Genomic DNA, 23,485 nt, shown 5'->3' on the forward strand with positions numbered 1-23,485 from the left:
TGGCACTTGTCCATTTGTGAGGACGTGAGGACATGGTCTCCATCCAACGCATGCACTACTCAGATAATCTGGTGGTCACCACGTGATGGGCTGCAGTTTTAATCTGTGACATTATACAAGGGATCTCCTTTGTTAGATTTCCATGATAGTTGTGAAAGAAGTAAAAAAAGAATTAGAACTGGGAAAAGGAAGATGTACAAACAATAAAGACATTACAAAGTAACACATAGTTCATGGAGTGATAGTCCTGCAACACCATTGACTTCTTTAAATAGTTATTTTTTTGTGCAACATCAGAAGTACAGGGTAGGCCATTTATATGGATACACCTAAATAGAATCGGAATGGTTGGTGATATCAACTTCCTGTTTGCGGCACATTAGTATATGGGAGGGGGGAACTTTTCAAGATGGGTGGTGACCATGGCGGCCATATTGAAGTCGGCCATTTTTGAATGCAACTTTATAAATGGCCCACCCAGGTGTATCCATATAAATAGCCCACCATGTATATATTATCACGCGTGAGGTTTTATTTTTACTTGCACTGAAAACTGTGATCTAATTAATTGCTTCTTGGCTTCCAGTTTTTTAATGCTGAAAAGGTTGTCCAATTCGTACAATTCTATTTTGTTAGGATTTTCATACAATAAGCTTTTTACATTGCATCTGGTCCCTGGGATCAACTGTAATCTATTCGACAAACTAGCAGTAAGTTCTCTGTTTAGCTGCAGCACCTCTACAGGTGAAAGAAAGTATCACATTGACTCACCAAAGAAAACACGGATGTGTTAGAACCTTGAAAGTGAGAGATGAATTGTGCTTGATATCGAATTACTGAGGGACCTGAAAATTTTACCTCTATCGATACATTCAGAATTGTTAAATAGTTTATATCAAAATGTGTTTTCTAAACCAAATGATCCCACTAATATCATTGGTTTAAGAGGAACCGGTCAGTAGATTTTATTACCTCCAACTGATCTAATGTGTTAGGTTGCTGTAATCCAGATTTTTTCCAGAATTTTATTTTTTCAATTCCTTATTCCATTCTTGAGTAATCACTTTTCCAAGCAAGTGCAAAGGCGCTGGACTTACAGTTGGCAGGCCTCTTCTAATCTTTTCCTACCCAACTCCGTAATCCAGTCAATGAATTACAGGTTACTCTTGTTCCAGCGACTCACCTCCACCACCGGAGATCTCACACTGGCACCAGGCACCATCATGCACAACAATTGACTGCGCATGCGCCGTCCCAAGGAAATGATGTTGCCTGCCTGAGATCTAGAGTAGGAAAGCAGGTCACTCCCAAGAGAGACCTGTCAGTCACTGGCCAGAGGACGGTGGAGGTTGGGGAAAGAAGTGTCATGTTTTCATTTATTAGAATTTGGAGACTATCTATCCAATTTGCTCCTTATAACAGTTCTTGGTTCAAAGAAGACACAACGAGAAATCAAAGATACTTTATGATACCAAAAGCCAATGCAAATATATTTTCTATTTTACACATCTTATACAAATAAACCAGTGGCCCTCCATGGTTATCACTAATGTTTTTATTGTCGTTTTAGTAATTTTGATTTTGGACATTTTCATATACATTATTTGCGTCTACATCAGATCGTACAGGAGCGGAGGTTGCAGGGATCACAGGCTGCAAGATAAAAAGGATTCTGTCAATAATATGATCTAAGTATAATGAATACATAATGAAAGAAGAAATCTAAAAATAAAAAAATAAATAAATATTGACTAATAAATAATACAATTGCCTAAAATGGGACACAGAAAAATGGGACATGAGATTAGTTGCTGAGGACTTTTGTAAAATCTATGGTCCTGATTCATCGGACAGTTTTCACCCGATCTCTGGTGTAAAATTGTTTGAAATGCCGCAATTCAAAAAGTTTATGTTTTTTGGTTCTTTCACAAAAGTCTCTGCCAGTTCCTCCAACTTTTTTCTGTGTCTGAATGTGGTTGACAAATTCATTATAATTTTCATAAATTTACATAACAAAAGAGTAGAGTGACACAGTACATTTCATGTGATGCGAATTGGATACTGTTAAAACGGAGTCAAAATTGCCGAATGTTCAGATCGCGCTTATCCCATATAACATCCAGAGCTTATGAACATTAATTAATGCATGAACATTATAAAAGGTGTGTAGAAAAGAGCGCGTTTCGAAGATGAACGTTTACTTTAGTTAATTAAATAAATAACATAATTGGATAGTAGATAATTTAAGTGTCAGTCAGCTGGGACAACAAGAAGTCCTGAGATCAGGCTACCGAAACCCAAGAATGGGGCTTTGCAGACCTGTCCTTAAAGGAGTAATGGTGCTCATACAAGGCTTCGACTACATTCATTGTCTATGGAACTGACGAAAATAGTTCAGGAATGGAGCAGGGACCGCGCATGCGCACCTCCACTTCATTCTGGAAAGGACTGCAGATCCTCCTTCTCGGGATTGCTAAAGGTCCCAGTAGATCCCCAGTGATCAGTAAGTAATCCACTATCCAGAAGAAGGAGATGACTTAATTTTCTTGGGGCAACTCTTTAAAAGGCACATGCCTCTTAAAGGACTGTCCACTACTAGGACAATCTCTTCTCCATCTAAATGTTGCCTCCTTTAAACTATAAACAACCTCACCTACCATGCTGTTCTACTGGTGTCATCACTTGTGTTCCCGGGGCTCCCATAAGGCAGTTACATCACGCTAGCCCTAAACCCAATCAGCGCCATTTTCCTTGTTATTGCCTTTGGAAGTATCAAACATCAACAGGAAGCTGTTTTCTCATTTCCTCTTGATGTTCGATTTGATCGAAGGCGTAGACAATGACTCCAGCGCTGATTGGGAAAAGGGCTCATGTGACATAACAACCACACGTGAGCACCAGGAAAGAGAGTGGCAAGTCCACCAGCATCGGCGCCGGCATGGGAGGTACTAGTGTTTTTATCTTAAAGGAAGCAAATATTCAGATTGAGAAGGGGTTGTCCTATTAGTGGGCAACTGTTTTATTACAATTATCACATCTTACTCTAGCATACTGATCTATTCCAAACAACCAAAGGTCAGAAAGGACTGGACCAACCAGATGTGCAGACTGCAGTCCCTTTTTACTATCTTCAAAGTAAGATTTATTGAATACAATGAAAATTAAATGATCAAGTATCATTTCTCACCATAATTGCCGTCAATTGATCATATGTATCTGGAAATTCTGATCTGACCAGAGCGGTATATGTGGCTTCAGTCTACAGGAACAAAAAGTTGGATATATTTTTATTTTCTTCAGTTAAGACAAATATAGAGGAACGATTATAGGATTTTTGAAATAAAAATGTCTACTGTGTTAGGTAGAAGAACATATAGTAACATATAGTGGACTTCTTGTAGCCTCAACTGGAAATATTCATACAGGAAACTTTTCACCTCTCTGAGAAGACAACTCTTACATGTACTGGGTGGGCCATTTATATGGATACACCTGGGTGGGCCATGTATAAGGATACACCTAAATAAAATGGGAATGGTTGGTGATATCAACTTCCTGTTGGTGGCACATTAGTATATGGGAGGGGGAAAACTTTACAAGATGGGTGTTGACCATGGCGGCCATTTTGAATTCAGCCATTTTTTAATGCAACTTTATCAATGGCCCATCCAGGTGTATCCATAAAAATGGCCCACCCTGTAGATCAGATTTACTCTGATCAATCTTTACTGTCACCATAAAACTTACATCCTGACCCTCTTAGCTGAGAGGACCAACCTCTAAATTACCATTTTCAATCTAATTTTTGGATGTTCTTTACCTTTCAGAGAGTTTCAACTTTAGTAACTCTGAGGCGTTGATCCCGTGCCTCTAATATACCACATGTAAATGAAAGGCCCACCATCTAATCCACAGCATGGCACACAATATCAAGAGCCACTCTTCACCATTTCATCTGGGTAACATTTTGAAAATGAGAAACCTGGGCTTTCTACAGTATAATATCTATGACCTGATTGGGCCAAACGAAAGGAGCTGTGTTTCTGGTTTTATCATATCACTTACCTCAGTTCTCTCCAGTTTCTTGTGTTTTTTTCTATGAAAACAGAAAATATGAATCATTTTTAATGTTGGTACAGTAGATCAAATACATGTACATAAAAAGATGGAGAAATACAAAAATTATTAGTATTTATGTATTTTAATCACTTATGTAGCCCACTGGCTTCCATTTTTCGAAGCCATGGAAGGCCATCATAAGATTGAAAAAAATCCTCATACTCATCTCAACGCTCACCTCTCCAGCCCCTCGTTCTTCACCGTCCTTGTCGCATCTTCTGATCACCGTTGCTCATTACGAGAGTTGGACTTTTGGCTCTGATGAGGCTCAGGACATTTCTGTGTATGCGCACGTATGCTCATAGTGCATATTGACGTTGTGGCCTTCCACATGCTTGGGCAGAACCAATCTGGGCCTCATCAAAGTCTGAAGTCTCAGCTTAGTGTGAGAAGTCTGTGGTTTTCAGCATTAGCGCCAGTGATCAGAGGATGTGGTTAATACCTAATGGGTGACGGTGTGGAACAGATGGACTGCAGAGTTGAATGATTAGGTGAGAAGAAGGATTTTCTATAATTTTTTTTGCATCCTACATTTAATATGCAATGAGTTTTCAAGAGATCCCAGAGCATAATAAGAGACAATTAGCGGAAAACAACTTCTCTGTGAATGAAATTTTCCTGGAAAGTCCACATGACCAGGTGAATTCAAATTTTGCCTGATCTGTTCATCTGTGCATTGAGCAGGAGGTTGGACACGATGACCCTGGAAGTCCCTTCCAACCCTAAAATTCTATGATCTCTAGTAAACACTGCAGAGAGCAAAACCAGAGACAAAAGAAGTGAGAATTTTCTTCCCGACACGTATATCCAAGAAGTATCATTTGTCCTTTGCGGAGATTGACATGCTAAGCATGCCGAGATGAGGAGACTTAAAGCTGCAATGCTCCTCTGGGAAATATGCAAATTGTTTCTTCAGAGAGCAAGAGAACTAGAACTCTAGTGCCACCAATAGGTGGCACTAGAGTTCTAGTTCTCTTTCCGACGCGTAAATGATTCCATAAAAAACAGCCAGTTGCCAGTTTGCTGTTCTCACACCACTACAATTAGTAAAAACTCGTTGAATCCCAAATTTGGTGAAGTTTATAGAAAATTGAATTTGCTTTGTACAGAGTTGGTCATCTATAGTGCCAAGTCATTCAGACAAAGCGATTCTCATTGTGATTGGTCTTCGTTCTAAATGTGCCCTAAAATGTAGATCATTTAGAGGGGTAGGAGGATGTGGAATGATTAAAAAAAATTCAGCAATAAATGAATATGAATTAATAAAACAAGGTACATTACCTCCAACAAACGTATAAGATCAGTACCAGGCAAATTGGCAAAATTGTTGCTGGAATGATAATGTGTCTATAGTGGTTTGCAGATAAATTGCTGGATCCTGAATATTTATGCGAATATATATAAAAACAATTGATTAAAATGTGAAATATAACAGTAAACAATTCAACCAAGATCAAAATTAAAGGATTATAAAAATGGGCTTTTGTGTGCTGAAAGTGCAATTACCGGTATGTTTAGTTTTAAAACTTTTTTCATCCCATCTACAGAAATATTTGTAAAATGTGTCATGTAGGAGATGGTGAGTTGAACTGATGTTCTTTTATCAAATTTGTGCACATATGTTTGATTTCATGATGAGCAAATCGATTTTAGACGATTTGACTTCTCTATATAAAGTATGATGCCAACAAAAGTGCCCCAAACACAGTGTATTGCACCCAAAGTGAATTCCTGCACAGTGCCCACCACATGCGCAGTATGATAACCCTACAGTACCCCCCTGCAAAGTATGATACCCACACAGTCAACCTTACACAGTATGATAATCCCAACATGGTCCCGACATAGTCCTCCATAAAGTATGATGGCTCACCATATAGTATAATCTTCCTCCATACAACATAAGGGCCCTCAACACAGTATGATTTCTGCAAAACAAGTGTCCACACAGTAAGGTTTGACCTCACACAACCCTCCACATTGTATAATTGCCCATATATAGACCTTCAAACATTATAGAGGACTCCATGTAGTCCTCCAAACATTATAATGTCCCCCAAAAAGTCCTCCAACAGTATGTAACATAGCCCAACATGTCATCTAAAGTGTATGGCGAAGGGATTTCTGGCGAATTTATACATACCTACAGTCATGGTTGAAAGTGTTTGAGCCCTTGAAATTGCTCCATAAAATTAAGTATTTCTCCCAGAAAATTATTGCAGCTACATATGTTTTGTTATGCACATGCTCATTTCCTTTGCCTGTATTGGAGCAACACAAAAAAAAGCAAAGAGAAAAAGGCAAATTGGATATAATTTTGCACAAAACACCAATAATGGGTCAGATAAAATTGTTGCCACCTTCCAAAAATTGTTCTAAACAACTTTGTTTAAAGCATGTGATGCTCGTTCAACTCACCTGTGGCAAGTAACACTGTTGTGAATTCCGCTCTTGGGCTCCCTCCGGTGGTTCTAAGTGGCACTTTTGTGATTTCTGCTCTTGGGCTCCCTCCGGTGGTTTTAAGTGGAATGGCTGCTCCTTGGATTTAGCAGTCAGCAGCTGCTTCCACTGATTGTCTATTCTGCTCGGCTATTTAGCCTGGCTCTTTCCTTCAGCTTGTGCCACTTGTCAATGGTTCCTGATTGGATTCACATCTCTGCTTGGATTTCCCTGATATCCTGACCAGTTCAGCAAAGATAAGTCCTTGCTTTGCTCTTTTCTGTCCACATGATGTGGACTTAATTGTTCTGTACATTCTATGTTTTTTGTCCAGCTTGTCAGTATGGATTTATTCAGTTAAGCTGGAAGCTCTGGGAAGCAGATTTACCCTCCACACCTTTAGTCAGGTGTGAAGATTTTTGTAAACTCTGTGGTGGATTTTTCTAGTTTTTTACACTGACCGCACAGTATTCTGTCCTGTTCTATCTATCTAGCTAGACTGGCCTCCTTTGCTACATCTTGGTTTCATTCTATGTATGTAATTTCCCTCTCCACTCACAGTCATTGTTTGTGTGAGGCTGTCTATTCTTTGGAGATTTTCTCTGAGGCAAGATAGATTTCCTATTTCTATCTTTAGGGGTAGTTAGATCTCCGGCTGTGACGAGATGTCTAGGGAGTGACAGGAACATTCCACGGCTACTTCTAGTGTTGTGTTAAGCTTAGGAACTGCGGTCAGTACAGGTACCACCTCCTTCAGAGCTCATCCCATGTTGCTCCTAAACCACCAGTTCATAACAGTACAAGTGGCCGGCACAAGCTGAAGGAAAGAGCCAGGCTAAATAGCTGAGCAGAATAGACAATCAGTGGAAGCAGCTGCTGACTGCTAAATCCAAGGAGCAGCCATTCCACTTATAACAACCGGAGGGAGCCCAAGAGCAGAACTCATAAAAGTGCCACTTAGAACCACCAGAGGGAGCCCAAGAGCGGAATTCACAACATAACACGTGTGGTCAATATGAGCATCACACCTGAAACAAGATAATAAGGGGAGAAGTTGACTCGAACTATACATTGCGTGTCTGTGTGCGCCACACTAAACATGGGGAGCAGAAAAAGGAGATGAGAACTGTCTGAGGATATGAGAACCAAAATTGTTGAACAATATCAACAATCTCAAGGTTACAAGTCAATCTCCAGAAATATTGATGTTGCTTTGTCCAAGGTGAGCAACAATATCATGAAGTCTACAACCCATGGCACTGCAGTTAATCTTCCTGGACGTGGACGGCAGAGAAAAATTGATGGAAAGTTGCAATGCAGGATAGTCCGGATGGTGGATAAGCAGCCCCAATCAAGTTCCAAAGAAAATCAAGCTGTCCTGCAGTCTTAGGTGTCAGCGCACTCTATCAATTGACATTTAAATTTAATGAAATGTTATAGCAGGAGTCACAGGAAGACCCCTCTGCTGACAAAAAAATAAGAAAGCTAGACTGCAGTTTGCCAAAATTTACGTGAGTAAGTCAAAATTCTTTTGAGAAAGCGTCTTGTTGACAGATGAGACCAAGATGGAGCTTTTTGGTAAAGCACATCATTCTACTGTTTGCTATAAGTGGAATGAGGCCTACAAAGAAAAGAACACAGTACCTACAGACAAATATGGTAAAGGTTCAAAGATGTTTTAGGGTTGTTTTGCTGATCTGGCACTGGGTGCCTTGACTGAGTGCAAGGCATCATGAAATATGAAGATTACCAAAGGATTTTGGGTCAGAATGTAGTGCCCATATCAGAAAGCTGGGTTTGCTTCCTAGGTCATGGGTCTTCTAGCTCAACATTGACCCCAAACATATTTCCAGAAGCCTCCAGAAATGGGCGGAAACAAAGTGCTGGAGAGTTCTGAAGTGGCAGCAATGAGTCCAGATCTAAATCCCATTGAGCCCCTGTGGGGAGATCTTAAAATTGCTGTTGGGAGAAGACACCTTCACATATGAGAGACCTGGAGCAGTTTGCTAAAGAAGAGTTGTCCAAAATTCCAGTTGAAAGGTGTAAGAAGTTTGATCACTCGAATGATTATTTATTCCAAAGGGTGCAACCAAATATTAAGTTGAGGATGCCAACAATTTTGTCATGCCCATTCTGGGGGCTGTGTGTGAGATTATGTCCAATTTGCCTTTTTTTCTCTATTTTTTGGGGTTGTTCAAAAGCATACAAAGGAAATAAACATGCGTCTAACAAAATGTGTAATTGCAATAATTTTCTAGGAGAAATGCTTCATTTTCTGAAACAATTTTAAAAGTGCCAACACTTTCGGCCATGACTGTAAGTACATCTTACCAATTTCTATTCAATCAAACTCAAATTTTTGTGCAAAAGTAGATTTTAGATTTGATTAAAGTTTCTTTTATCTGCCTTAAAATTAAGCTTTGCGCTTAAAACTTTCCTGCCAAACCTGCTAATTGTATCACTAAAACAATATCTCATTTACAACTCCATTATGGGGGATAAACGGAATTTCTTCTAGACGGATTATAACAGATGAGTAGAGAATCTGCTTCTGTATATGGCAAAGTCAAATCTGATCTGTAGCAATAACTTGATTGTTGAAAAACCTCCCAGCTTTAGAGTAAAGTTTCAGGGCAGTTGGATCTTTTTACTATGTGATACATAACAATAACTTATGGGAACTGATTTTCTGCCTCTATGATATATTACATATTTTTTCAAATGTATGAAGATAATTTAGTGTAGTGAAATGATGGCGGAAATGAGTATAGGCGCCAGCCAAAGTTATAAAATACATAAGCAAATGTGGCTTGTGTTATTCATTGTAGCCGGTTAACTATTGTACGTACCGGTGATGTTCAGAATTCCTGATTCGTCAAATCTTTGTCCATTAGGATATGTAGCCGTGCACCGTACAGGAGTCCCATCATCCACATATGAAGGAATATAAGTAAGATTTGATTCTTCTCTCCAGGATCCATCAGAAATCTCCACCGACTGATTATGAACTTGACCGGGTTTGTCCCATTGTAGAGAAGGAGGACTGGAGCGACACGCGTGATCTACACTACATCGTATGATGGTGGCTTCTCCTTCAGTCATACGGTTAGACAAATCAAGCCAAACATTTGGTTTTTCTGTGGAAATTTATTTTAGAAGTCGGACATTATTCCTCATTGTTATCACCTTATTAGAGAATTTGCATTATGCCCCAATGATTTCACACCAGGTCGGCTAATCAAAAAGAGAGTTGTGGATGCAGTCAAGTAAGAGGTGGTTATCAGGACTCCAATTCGGTGGCCAATGATTACTGAGCTGAATATTGGACTCGATCCTGTAAATTCATTGGAAGCAATTCTACTAGCAATGTTAAAGCATATACTTTACTATAGGTCCTCATTTACCAGACAGAGGCCATGTTCTTTTGGCTTCTGTCTAGCTGGCTGCATCTCCACACGATTAGATGAACTGTATACAGAATCGTGTAGACTGCACTTTCCAATACAGAGAGCAAATGCAAAAAATATACAATGTATAGCACTTGTTTTAGCAATGGACAAATTGCTAGGAAATTGCATTTATTTCAACTGTTGCCACTGTTGGCAGAGATAATAACTAGAGGTGAGAGGACACGGTAAACTTCAGTTTCTGGTATGCAACCCGAATTTTATTCCAAAGTTCGGTTTGGGTACCAAAACTGTACTCGAACTTGAACCACAGCCTGAACCCAATTGATAAAAATGGGGACCTGAAGTTTTGAGATTGAAAATAATCTCTCTCACTGCAATGGACTTTCCTTGGAACTCCGAACATTGCAACGGACTTCCGGAAGAAGTCCACGTTCAGTGTTTTTGCACTGGACACTAACTGTCCGGTATGTACCCGGAACATAACCATGGAGGTCACTTTAGAAGGGGATATTCGAGCAGCAGGTTCCAGAAAGAATGGGAGCTGACTCTTAAGGAAAGCCGCTTATATGAAAGACCCCGTTTAATTAGTCTTCCATTTAACGTCATCCATCCCATTCATAGTTAGCCAACGTTTCATCGCAAAAGTAGCAACTCTGCAATCTGATCGGAGTCTTGTGACTTTTCCACTGTCTTTTGTTATAGTGCAGGACAGGATTAGGGTTCGCTCACATCTGTATATATAAAGTAGCTAAGATTCTCAGCCAGAAAAGTTGGAGAATGTCATGCAATTTTTCCCCACCTAGCATCCGTATGACAATCATAAACAATGCATCTCTACCTTGCACTCTTGCACAGCAGTGAATGTGGACAAGTTCATGGAATTGCCCTTGTGTAACACTTGGAGACCAAAATGTGTGAGTAGAGACAGAACATGCTTTTCAAGTTTCACTGGGTCAATGTTTTGAGTTGCAGCAACTAGGGTTGAGCGAAATGGATCGGTCATTTTCAGAAGTCGCCGACTTTTGGCAAAGTCGGGTTTCATGAAACCCGACCCGATCCCTGTGTGGGGTCGGCCATGAGGTCGGCGATCTTCTTATCGGGTATCGGAATTCCGATACCGAGTTCCGATATTTTTGTGATATCGGGAATCGGTATCGGGATCCATATTTATGTATAAATAAAGAATAAAAATAAAAAATATTGATATACTCACCCTCGGATACGCCCTGGTTCTAACCGGCAGTCTCCCCTCCTAAGAATGAGCGAGTGAAGGACCTGCGGTGACGTCGCGGCTTGTGATTGGTCACGTGAGCGGTCACATGAGCGGTCACACGACCAATCACAAGCCGCGACGTCATCGAAGGTCCTTCACTTGCTCATTCTTAGGAAGGAAGGCTGCCGGCTAGAACTAGGGCGCGTCCGAGGGTGAGTATATCCCTATTTTTTATTTTTATTCTTTATTTTACACATTAATGTGGATCCCAGGGCCTGAAGGAGAGTTTCCTCTCCTTCAGACCCTGGGAACCATTAGTATCCCATTGCACTGCATTGGGTTTCGTGTTTTGGCCGACCCCGACCCCGACTTTTCTATAGGATCGGCCGATTTCACTCGACCCGACTTTTGAGAAAGTCGGGTTTCGTGAAACCCGACTCGACCCTATAAAAATAAAAGTCGCTCAACCCTAGCAGCAACTCGTACCAAAAGTCCTTCTTAGGGAAGAAAGATGAGGAGGAGGAAGACAAGATGGACAGTTGTCCTCTTGGTGGGGACAGAGAACTCTTGGTTTGTCACAGTCTGGCATAAAAGGCTGAGTTTATGTTCCACTGCCTTTCCCATGACCCTTGCGTTGTATGAATTTTAGCTTACGCTAATTACTGGTTGGTCACCCTTCTAGACCCACACTATGAGGAGAACTTTCCATCTTTCCTTCCTGTGTCAGAGAGGTCTAATAAAATTTTGCAGTACCAGAAGGCCCTAGTTGAAGAATTATTAAACAAATTCCCATCTGCCGACGCTGGCGGCAAAGGTCAGAGTTCCTTGGACAACCAAAGAGTGGATAGAAGGGAGACAAAACCAGATGCAGCAGAAGCAGGTGAACACTCTCAAAGGTCTGGGACAGTTTCTATAAATTCTCCCAGCACCCAGGACCCGATGAGTGGGGTACTCTGACAAGGAGGGAAAACTTTTGGAAGATGCTGGAGGATTACCTTGCCAACGGTACTGGCATCCTCCATGATTCCTCTGTATCGTACAGCTATTGGGTAGCAAAGCTAGACATATGGCAGGAACTGTCACTTTATGCCTAATAGGTCCTGACCTGCCCTGCTGTTAGCCTTTTTGTCAGAGTATTTAGTGCCACTGGAGGTATTATAACTGATCTGCGCATCTGACTGTCAATTAAAAATGCTGCTATAGGAAAAGAAATGGAGACACAAAGCGCAAAATAGGGTCTTATCTTCTAGATAACCAAGAGAGCTTTCTTAGAATTGCTCACCTGATTTTGTTGAATGAAAAGCATGTAGCGATTTTGGCTGCTGCAGATCCACAAGCCGACCAACGGCCGTATGACAATATAAACTGTGCAGGAGGTGTGGGTTAAATCCGCGCTGCCTTAATGATGAAGTTCCAAGGATAATAAATTTAAAAGGTGGTTTATTCAACGCGTTTCAAGGTCAGTGCGACCTCTTCTTCAGGATATTCCACATACAACTGTTGTATGTGGAATTTCCTGAAGAAGAGGTCGCACTGACCTTGAAACGCGTTGAATAAACCACCTTTTAAATTTATTATCCTTGGAACTTCATCATTAAGGCAGCGCGGATTTAACCCACACCTCCTGCACAATTAAAAATGCTGACAGGCTAACTCTTCTCAAAACGAACAAGGGCTGGATTGGCCCAGACTTCTCAACACACAGGATGACAGCAGCAGAACATAAACTTAAAGGGATTCTGTCACCTGAATTTGGAGGGAACAATTTTCAGCCATATGGGCGGAGTTTTCGGGTGTTGGATTCACCCTTTCCTTACCCGCTTGCTGCATGCTGGCTGCAATATTGGATTGAAGTTCATTCTTTGTCCTCCATAGTACATGCCTGCACAAGGCAATCTTGCCTTGCGCAGGCGTGTACTATGGAGGACAGAAAATGAACTTCAATCCAATATTGCAGCCAGCATGCAGCTAGTGGGTAAGGAAAGGGTGAATCAAACACCCGAAAACCCCGCCCCTATGGCTGAAAATTGTTCCCTCCAAATTCAGGTGACAGAGTCCCTTTAAATGCATTGTTTTTTTAATTTTTGGGGGGTCTTATCCTATGCAGCCCTTCCCTCCCAAACATGGGTAAATGCTTCAGGATTTCGTCTATTTTGTGTAATCCTACTTCTTCTCGTCCACTTCCACCACCAACATATCAACAAGATGATCATGTTACCCTTACTATAAAATGTTAAGGGTGTTTATGATGCCAGGATTAAGAATTTTGGGAGGCCTACCTCTTGCATTTTTTTAATATTTATTTATATTCCCCAGGGGTAAATATTTTTCAGCCAATGCACTTAATGCATGCACATTACAAGTCTAGGATACCCACTCATTAATAATGGGGAAAAAAATGTTTCCTGAGGCCCTCCGCTATATCTCTTTAAAGTGGTATTGCAATGTCTCCTTCTAATCTTTGGCATCCCTTGCACTTAGTGCATACACTTTACCAGTCTTGGAGACCCACTCCTTACTCATGGGAAAAATACTTTTCTGAGGCTCCACCTTCTAGTTGAGGGAACATTTTTGGAAGCCAAAAGAGCCGGTGGGTTCTATTAGTATATGATCCAGTGCCTTGTTGTGGGCTGTCAGGAGGTTATCACATAAGGAGTTCTCACACTGCATAAGGAATTTCACAGCAGGGACTGGAGAGTTCGTACAGTAAATACAGAAGATCCTGGTGTCCTTCATATCATGCTGAGTAGATGTAAAATGCCCAACTATATTCCCCAGCAGGGTTGATGAAAGAAGAGTCCTTGATGCTGCTTCGTTAAACTAATAGCTTTTATCAGGGCTAATTCAAATAGATTGTATATTCTAATAATACCGCTTTGATCTGGAATTTGTGTAGGAAGAGCTGTTGCAGTAGGTATAGCGTATGACAGGCATATAGTCAGGGATTAATGCCTTATAAATTCGAACCCTTGCTGCTGCTTTTTTTTTTCCATGCACTCATTGACCGATTTGTGTTTTTAACGGTGATCTGTGCTCAAAAATTCATCAAAGCTGGCAATGTTGCTTGTGTTTCTCCAGTTTGTTGCTGCCATGTACAAGAAAATATATTTTCAGGGCCACTTCATATCACTTCTATATTCTATACTAATTCTGCTCTTATGTGCAATCCATCTACAGTGTGGTGTGGCAGTAGGGATAGCGTATGACAGGCATCTATTCATGGTTTATTGTCTTATAAATTCTAATCCATGCTGTTGCTTCATTTACCAATTCATATTTTTTATGGTGATCTCTATTCTGAATTTCTTCAAAGCTGACAAAATTACCTAATTTAATGTGTCCTTTCCTGGTTTCTTTGTAGCATCTCCATGTAAGAGGTAGTGGTGGGAAACTTTATGCTACCAAAGCTGGAAATACCACTTCTGAACTCTCCAGTGCTTTGTTTCCATCTATTTTTGGGTGCTTCTTAAAGTATGTTTGGGATCATTGTCCTGCTTTAAGACCCATGAGCTAGGATGCAATCCAAGCTTTCTGACACTGGGCACTACATTGTGACCCAAAATCCTTTGGGAATCTTCACATTTAATTATGCCTTGCACACAGTCAAATCATCCAGTGCCAGAGACTGCAAAAGAACCCTAAAATATATTTGAGCCTCCACCATGTTTGACTGTAGCTATTGTATTCTTTCATTTGTAGACCTCATTCAATTTACAGTAAGCAGTAGAAAGATGTGTTTTACCAAAAATCTTTTTCTTGGTCTTATCTGTCCACAAGGCACCTGCTGTCCCTCTAAAAAATAATGGGGGCTTCCTGCTGGCCCTCAATAAATTGGGAGTGCCGCCTGCTGGTGCACCAAGTTTCAAACTTTACAGTATTAGTATGAAAAAGAAAATTTGCTCATCTAAGATAGAAAAACTATGTTGCAGTAGCAATATATGACTATGCAAAGCATAGCCGTCTGCTGGCCCTCCAAAACTAGAGTGTGGGCTGCCTGATGGCGCTCTGACAATAGTGAGTCCTCCATCAATAGTAAGGGTCATCTGCTAGCATTATAACAATAGCGAGGGCCACCTGTTGACCCTGAAAAAAAATTATGACCTTTAGAATCCCTCCTTTATAAATTAAACAGAATGTGTCTGATCATGTCTCACACATCACATGGCCTGATAAGCTATAAAAATGTTCAAATTACGTTTCTTGGTGAATGTTTTTTTCACCATTGTGTGTGAGCATAGCTCAAGGTGCGGAGGAGCATTCATTATCTCTTGTTTATTTTGCTTTAAGCACAATTTTTTATCTTGAAAAGAATGTTTCATATCATTTTTTTTCAGTAAAATCCAACTTAACTTTGTTTTTGTATGTTTTATTGCCATAGGTGTCTTCCCCATGCTATTCCCATGCCTTTTCAGTACTTTTCCATCGATTTAAGCAATTTTTAAACCCCTCCCGAACTCTGGAGGGAGTACTGCGGGAAAAATGCTTGAGTTTCCCATTATGATTTGTTCGATCGAATTGAGCAACGATCACCCGAGTAATTTAGTGATCTCCATTCCCTACCTACCAGCCACAAGTCTGACTGTGACGCTCACCTTCACTCCCTACCTCCATGATGAATTGATTCTTTCTGAATAAAATATTTCAACAGAATTTGATAAAAAAATTGACTCCAGAATAGATTGCAGGATATTCTACATATTTCTTTTTTTTCCCCCAGCGTACTTAACGTAACACAGACCAATGGAATTCAATATCATAATTAGACCAATCCATCACACTACATAAATGGACACAAACACATATAACACATCCCACTGTATAATGTGTGGTAGTGAGAAGACTTGCACTGGTTCCTGGTATTAATCATTCATATACAGTCATGGCCAAAAGTATTGACACCCCTGCAATTCTGTCAGATAATACTCAGTTTCTTCCTGAAAATGATTGCAAACATAAATTATTTGTTATTATTATCTTCGTTTAATTTGTCTTAAATGAAAAAAACACAAAAAGAATTGTCCTAAAGCCAAACTGGATATAATTCCACACCAAACATAAAAAAAGGGGGTGGACAAAAGTATTGACACCATTCGAAATATCCTGTGATGCTTCTGTAATTTGTGTAATTAACAGCACCTGTAACTTACCTGTGGCACCTAACAAGTGTTGGCAATAACTAAATCACACTTGCAGCCAGTTGACATGGATTAAAGTTGACTCAACCTCTGTCCTGTGTCCTTGTGTGAACCACATTGAGCATGGAGAAAAGAAAGAAGACCAAAGAACTGTCTGAGGACTTGAGAAACCAAATTGTGAGGAAGCATGAGCAATCTCAAGGCTACAAGTCCATCTCCAAAGACCTGAATGTTCCTGTGTCTACCGTGCGCAGTGTCATCAAGAAGTGTAAAGCCCATGGCACTGTGGCTAACCTCCCTAGATGTGGACGGAAAAGAAAAATTGACAAGAGATTTCAATGCAAGATTGTGCGGATGTTGGATAAAGAACCCTGACTAACATCTAAACAAGTTCAAGCTGCCCTGCAGTCCGAGGGTACAACAGTGTCAACCCGTACTATCCGTCGGCGTCTGAATGAAAAGGGACTGTATGGTAGGAGACCCAGGAAGACCCCACTTCTTACCCCGAGACATAAAAACACCAGGCTGGAGTTTGACAAAACTTACCTGAAAAAGCCTAAAACTTTTTGGAAGAATGTTCTCTGGTCAGATGAGACAAAAGTAGAGCTTTTTGGGCAAAGGCATCAACATAGAGTTTACAGAACAAAAAAAGAGGCATTCAAAGAAAAGAACACGGTCCCTACAGTCAAACATGGCGGAGGTTCCCTGATGTTTTGGGGTTGCTTTGCTACCTCTGGCACTGGACTCCTTGACCGTGTGCATGGCATTATGAAGTCTGAAGACTACCAACAAATTTTGCAGCATAATGTAGGGCCCAGTGTGAGAAAGCTGGGTCTCCCTCAGAGGTCATGGGTCTTCCAGCAGGACAGGGACCCAAAACACACTTCAAAAAGCACCAGAAAATGGTTTGAGAGAAAGCACTGGAGGCTTCTAAGGTGGCAGCAATGAGTCCAGACCTGAATCCCATAGAACACCTGTGGAGAGATCTAAAAATGGCAGTTTGGAGAAGGCACCCTTCAAATATCAGGGACCTGGAGCAGTTTGCCAAAGAAGAATGGTCTAAAATTCCAGCAGAGCTTTGTAAGAAACTCATTGATGGTCACCGGAAGAGGTTGGTCGCAGTTATTTTGGCTAAAGGTTGTGCACCCAAGTATTAGGCTGAGGGTGCCAATACTTTTGTCTGGCCCATTTTTGGAGTTTTGTGTGAAATGATCAAGGTTTTGCTTTTTGCTTCATTCTCTTTTGTGTTTTTTCATTTAAGACAAATTAAATGAAGATAATAATACCAAAGAATTTGTGTTTGCAATCATTTTCAGGAAGAAACTGAGTATTATCTGACAGAATTGCAGGGGTGTCAATACTTTTGGCCATGACTGTATTTACCTGTGACAGAGAGAAGAACATATCTAGAAGCTGTATTTGTTGTTCCATCTTCTACAATCCCGGGATAATAATATTTGTCACCATCTTCTCTCCTCACAGGGTCTATCCGCAGGGTGCAGCTGTTATCTCCCGGCACCAGTGAGGTCCGATCTTTATAATACATCCATACAGAAGATGAACCCTTGGTGTTTAGGATTTCTTTATCAGGACCATCAGCGGACAAGTACCAAACAACGCTGGACGCTCCTAATCTCCCGTCAGGATCATAAGTACAAGGAATCTCCACACAGGAGCCAATCAGAGCAGTAATTCTAGAAGGGAACGTCCATCGCTGACAGACAGAACCCAGATAGAAGCCTGGAAACAACGAGCAGAACATGAGGTCGGAGTCACAGAATCTCATTATATCAGATTCTTCTGTAATTATGAGGATATTTACCGTGACAGATGAGGAGAAAATAAATCTGTTTCATAGGACCCATTCTGGATTAGGTTTGTCTGTAACTAAAACAGGAAACCCAGTGATTGACCACACATGGAGGATGCGAATTAGATACAATAATGTGTTACTGTCATTAATCTTTTAATAGTCAGAGCTTTTTTCGTTTTTGTGTTTTCATATTTCGCTCCCCTCCTTCCCAGAGCCATAACTTTTTTTTTTTTTACTTCCCCGTCAACATGGCCGTGTGAGGGCTTATTTTTTGCGGGACGAGTTGTACTTTTGAATTGCACCATTGGTTTTACCATGTCATGTACTAGAAAACAGGAACAAAATTCCAAGGGCGGTGAAATTGTAAAAAAAAAGTGCAACCCCACACTTGTTTTTTGTTTGGCTTTTTTTGCTAGGTTTAATGCTGTAATGCTAAAACTGACCTGCTACTATGATTCTCCAGGTCATTACGAGTTCATACTCAACACACGTTGATTTATCATTACGAGTTCATAGACACCAAACAGGTCTAGGTTCTTTTTTATGAAAGTATTGAAAAAAATCCAAACTTTGTTAAAAAAAAAACCCCAAAATAGGGCAAATTAATAGTGTCTCCATTTTTCGTGATCTGGGGTTGGGGAGGGCTTATTTTTTTTGCGTGCCGGGATGACGTTGTTAATGATATCATTTTGGTGCAGATACGTTCTTTTGATCGCCCGTTATTGCCTGTTAATGCAATGTCTTGGCGACCAAAAAAAAAATTAATTGTGGCGTTTTGAATTTTTTTTTATCGCCAAGCCATTTTTTTTTTAAATTTTGCCATGCTTCAATGGCTCTAAGTTTGAAACCTGACAAAGACAATTAAAAAAAACTGTAAATTGATCAAAGTATTTTTTGTCCCCAGGTAATAAACTATCTTCTGTCTATAAAATGGGGTAAAACTTACTTATTGATGGGGATCTACTTGAGCATTTACAGTCTATGGGATTTGCAGAGATAGTCCAGTGAAGAATAGACTGGATGTAAAAAGGGCTGTGTACATCTTCTGGATCGAGTGGTGTTTTTTTAAAGTTTTGGTTAACATTTACTGAACCTTGTTTAGAAGTTTGTTTTAAATAAGGTATGTGTGAGAAGAAAAATTTTATATATATATATATATATATATATATATATATATACTAGATGGTGGCCCGATTCTAACGTATCGGGTATTCTAGAATATGTAGGTAGTATATAGCACAGGCTACGTACTATATTGCACAGTGATGTAGTATATAACATAGCTACGTAGTATATAACAGAGCTGCGTAGTGTATTGCACAGCTATGTAGTATATTGGTCAGCGACATAGTATATAGCAGAGCCACGTAGTATATAATATAGCCACGTAGTATATTGTAGAGGCACGTAGTATATTGCATAGCTACGTAGTATATTGGACAGTCACGTTGTATATTGCCCAGCTACATAGTATATAGCACAGAGATGTAGTATATAACAGAGCCCACGCAGTATGTAACACAGCCCACGTAGTATATAGCAATGTGAGCACTATATGCATGGTTAAAACAGACTTAAAATAAAAAATAAACATATGCTCACCATCCGAGGGCCCCTTGTAGTCCTGTCGCCTGTGTGCGGTGCAAGCGGCAGCTTCCGGTCCCAGGGCTGGTATGAACAGGACCTGTGATGACGTCGCGGTCACATGACCATAGCATCCTTGGCACCGGAACCTTCCGCTTGCAGTGCCGAGGACAGGACACGACGTCTGATGGTGAGAATAACCTTTTTTTTATTATTATTATTTGTAACATTAGATCTTTTTACTATTGATGCTGAATACGCAGCATCAATAGTAAAAAGTTGGTCACACAGGGTTAATAACGCGGTCCGTTACCGCCGGCATTAACCCTGTGTGAGCGGTGACCGGAGGGGAGAATGCGGGCGCCGGGCACTGCCTTGCAGGGGAGCAGGGGAGGGACTAACCGGACTGTGCCCGTCGCTGATTGGTCGTGGCAGCCATGACAGGCAGCTGGCAAGACCAATCAGCGAGGCGGGATTTCCGTTATGGAAGTTGCAGACAGAAAGACAGACAGACGGAAGTACCCCTTAGACAATTATATATATAGATATACAGTGGGGCAAAAAAGTATTTAGTCAGTCAGCAATAGTGCAAGTTCCACCACTTAAAAAGATGAGAGGCGTCTGTAATTTACATCATAGGTAGACCTCAACTATGGGAGACAAACCGAGAAAAAAAAATCCAGAAAATCACATTGTCTGTTTTTTTAACATTTTATTTGCATATTATGGTGGAAAATAAGTATTTGGTCAGAAACAAAATTTCATCTCAATACTTTGTAATATATCCTTTGCTAGCAATGACAGAGGTCAAACGTTTTCTGTAAGTCTTCACAAGGTTGCCACACACTGTTGTTGGTATGTTGGCCCATTCCTCCATGCAGATCTCCTCTAGAGCAGTGATGTTTTTGGCTTTTCGCTTGGCAACATGGACTTTCAACTCCCTCCAAAGGTTTTCTATAGGGTTGAGATCTGGAGACTGGCTAGGCCACTCCAGGACCTTGAAATGCTTCTTACGAAGCCACTCATTCGTTGCCCTGGCGGTGTGCTTTGGATCATTGTCATGTTGAAAGACCCAGCCACGTTTCATCTTCAATGCCCTTGCTGATGGAAGGAGGTTTGCACTCAAAATCTCACGATACATGGCCCCATTCATTCTTTCATATACCCAGATCAGTTGTCCTGGCCCCTTTGCAGAGAAACAGCCCCAAAGCATGATGTTTCCACCACCATGCTTTACAGTAGGTATGGTGTTTGATGGATGCAACTCAGTATTTTTTTTCCTCCAAACACGACAAGTTGTGTTTCTACCAAACAGTTCCAGTTTGGTTTCATCAGACCATAGGACATTCTCCCAAAACTCCTCTGGATCATCCAAATGCTCTCTAGCAAACTTCAGACGGGCCTGGACATGTACTGGCTTAAGCAGTGGAACACGTCTGGCACTGCAGGATCTGAGTCCATGGTGGCGTAGTGTGTTACTTATGGTAGGCCTTGTTACATTGGTCCCAGCTCTCTGCAATTCATTCACTAGGTCCCCCCGCGTGGTTCTGGGATTTTTGCTCACCGTTCTTGTGATCATTCTGACCCCACGGGTGAGATTTTGCGTGGAGCCCCAGATCGAGGGAGATTATCAGTGGTCTTGTATGTCTTCCATTTTCTAATTATTGCACCCACTGTTGATTTCTTCACTCCAAGCTGGTTGGCTATTGCAGATTCAGTCTTCCCAGCCTGGTGCAGGGCTACAATTTTGTTTCTGGTGTCCTTTGACAGCTCTTTGGTCTTCACCATAGTGGAGTTTGGAGTCAGACTGTTTGAGGGTGTGCACAGGTGTCTTTTTATACTGATAACAAGTTTAAACATGTGCCATTGCTACAGGTAATAAGTGGAGGAAAGAGGAGACTCTTAAAGAAGAAGTTACAAGTCTGTGAGAGCCAAAAATCTTGATTGTTTGTTTCTGACCAAATACTTATTTTCCACCATAAAATGCAAAAAAAATGATAAAAAAACAGACAATGTGATTTTCTGGATTTTTTTTTCTCAGCTTGTCTCCAATAGTTGAGGTCTACCTATGATGTAAATTACAGATGCCTCTCATCTTTTTAAGTGGTGGAACTTGCACTATTGCTGACTGACTAAATACTTTTTTGCCCCACTGTATATATATATATATATATATATAGTTTTTGAGACTCAGCCTATAGAGGCATCTTCTTAGTTTTTCTCTTTTCTTACTCTGCCTAATGATACATAAAAATATTTCAAAAACACTTTTGCTTTAGTTCCAAAATCTTACACATTAAGGCAAATTTCAGCACAATGTCACATACAGTGGACAAATAACAAGGAGCACCTAATGTATCACATCAGGGAATTACATTGTATCAGTGATCGGTAGATACAGATGTAACAAACAACACAAAGATCTCCGATTGCAGATCTGGTTGTTTATATTCTATTGCTACATTTAGTTAATCAATACTTACATGCCGTGCCAAGACCCCGAGGGCAACAAGACGACTCAATTTTCTGCATCTGACACAAAAAGAAGTTTCTGTTTTTCTTTATTTCCTGAATTGTACAACATCCTCTATTACAAATCATTCTATTATAGATCTTCCTTTAACACAGAAATTGTTGGACTTTCATAGATAAGGCGACCATTAACAATGGAAATTGCGCCATGGTCTCTAATTTGGTGTGAAGTCAAAGTGATGAAATTTCCACTGAAGTCTCTATTAACTCATTGTAGGATTTGTCTCAGCAAAGACAATGGTGTCCAATAATTTAACATTGCATTGAATGTTATATAATTCATGTTTGACCGCTGTGATCCCCATCAATCACAAAGATGCTAGGAAAGTCAGAAAAAGCTTGTAAGGAAACTCGAATTTGGTCCGCTTAGGAATGATGATGATGACAGGTCGTGGCTACTACTAGAGGCTGCTCGTCTAGTGTGGATGATAGGCTGGGGTAGGAGAGGAAGACGTCCCATGAGCAGGGAAGAGTTTTCTATAAGGCCAACCTAGGCCATAGCCTGGGGCGCAGCAGTCAGGTGGCGTACATACAGGAGAAATGACAAGCAAAAATGTTTTTTTAAAATGATATCCATATACATCAAATAAAGAGAGAGGTACATTTACGCTGCCCATCTCTGCTGTTTGCGCTGTCTTGCTTAGTCACAAAAGCATTGGCTATTTTTCTCACACATACGGCATAAACCGCTTGTTAAAAGAAAATTCCACACTATAATAATGATTCCAAGTGATTCATTAAAATCATATCGCTTGACTTTTACATATCTATTATTCTGGGGCTGGCAATTTGTAGCCTAGAGGGCAAACACAAAGCAATGGCCCAGGAGCGGTGGCCCATCCTTAAGGTAGGGTCTCACATACCATCCGGCTTGTGTAGTCCGCATCCGAGGTCCCGATTCGAAGAAATCATTTCATTAAACCCAACTTGGCCACTGTTTTCTCCTCAACTTTTGAAAAAGAAGTGAAAAAACAGAGGAGACACAGATTAGATATTCGTAAAAACCTTTTGACAGTGACGGTGATGAATGAGTGGAACAGCCTGCGATGAGAAGTGGTGAGTAGTGATGAGCGAGTATACTCTTTGCTCGGGTTTTCCAGAGCACGCTCGGGTGGTCTCCGAGTATTTATGACTGCATGGAGATTTTGTTTTCATCGCACCAGCTGCATGATTTACAGCTACTAGCCAGGCTGAGTACATGTGGGGGTTGCCTGGTTGCTAGGCAGTCTTCACAGGTACT

At 40.6% G+C, this 23,485-nt stretch overlaps 1 protein-coding gene across 1 annotated transcript; it reads right to left on the reverse strand.

The window, feature by feature from the left end:
- Window positions 1–1,537: 1,537 nt before the first annotated feature.
- On the reverse strand, window positions 1,538–22,254 carry LOC138650890 (myelin-associated glycoprotein-like). Its single transcript, XM_069740747.1, has 8 exons — window positions 22,197–22,254; window positions 18,139–18,203; window positions 17,700–18,056; window positions 9,408–9,695; window positions 5,401–5,497; window positions 4,066–4,096; window positions 3,188–3,259; window positions 1,538–1,653 (listed from the first exon to the last, which is right to left on the reverse strand). Exons 2-8 carry the CDS (start codon window positions 18,179–18,181, stop codon window positions 1,567–1,569), a joined length of 975 nt encoding a protein of 324 aa, XP_069596848.1. The 5' UTR covers window positions 18,182–18,203; window positions 22,197–22,254; the 3' UTR covers window positions 1,538–1,566.
- Between the last annotated feature and the right edge of the window lie 1,231 nt (window positions 22,255–23,485).

The sequence above is a fragment of the Ranitomeya imitator genome, chromosome 10 (genome assembly GCF_032444005.1).
Source record: "Ranitomeya imitator isolate aRanImi1 chromosome 10, aRanImi1.pri, whole genome shotgun sequence".
NCBI classification, from domain to species: Eukaryota; Metazoa; Chordata; class Amphibia; order Anura; family Dendrobatidae; genus Ranitomeya; species Ranitomeya imitator.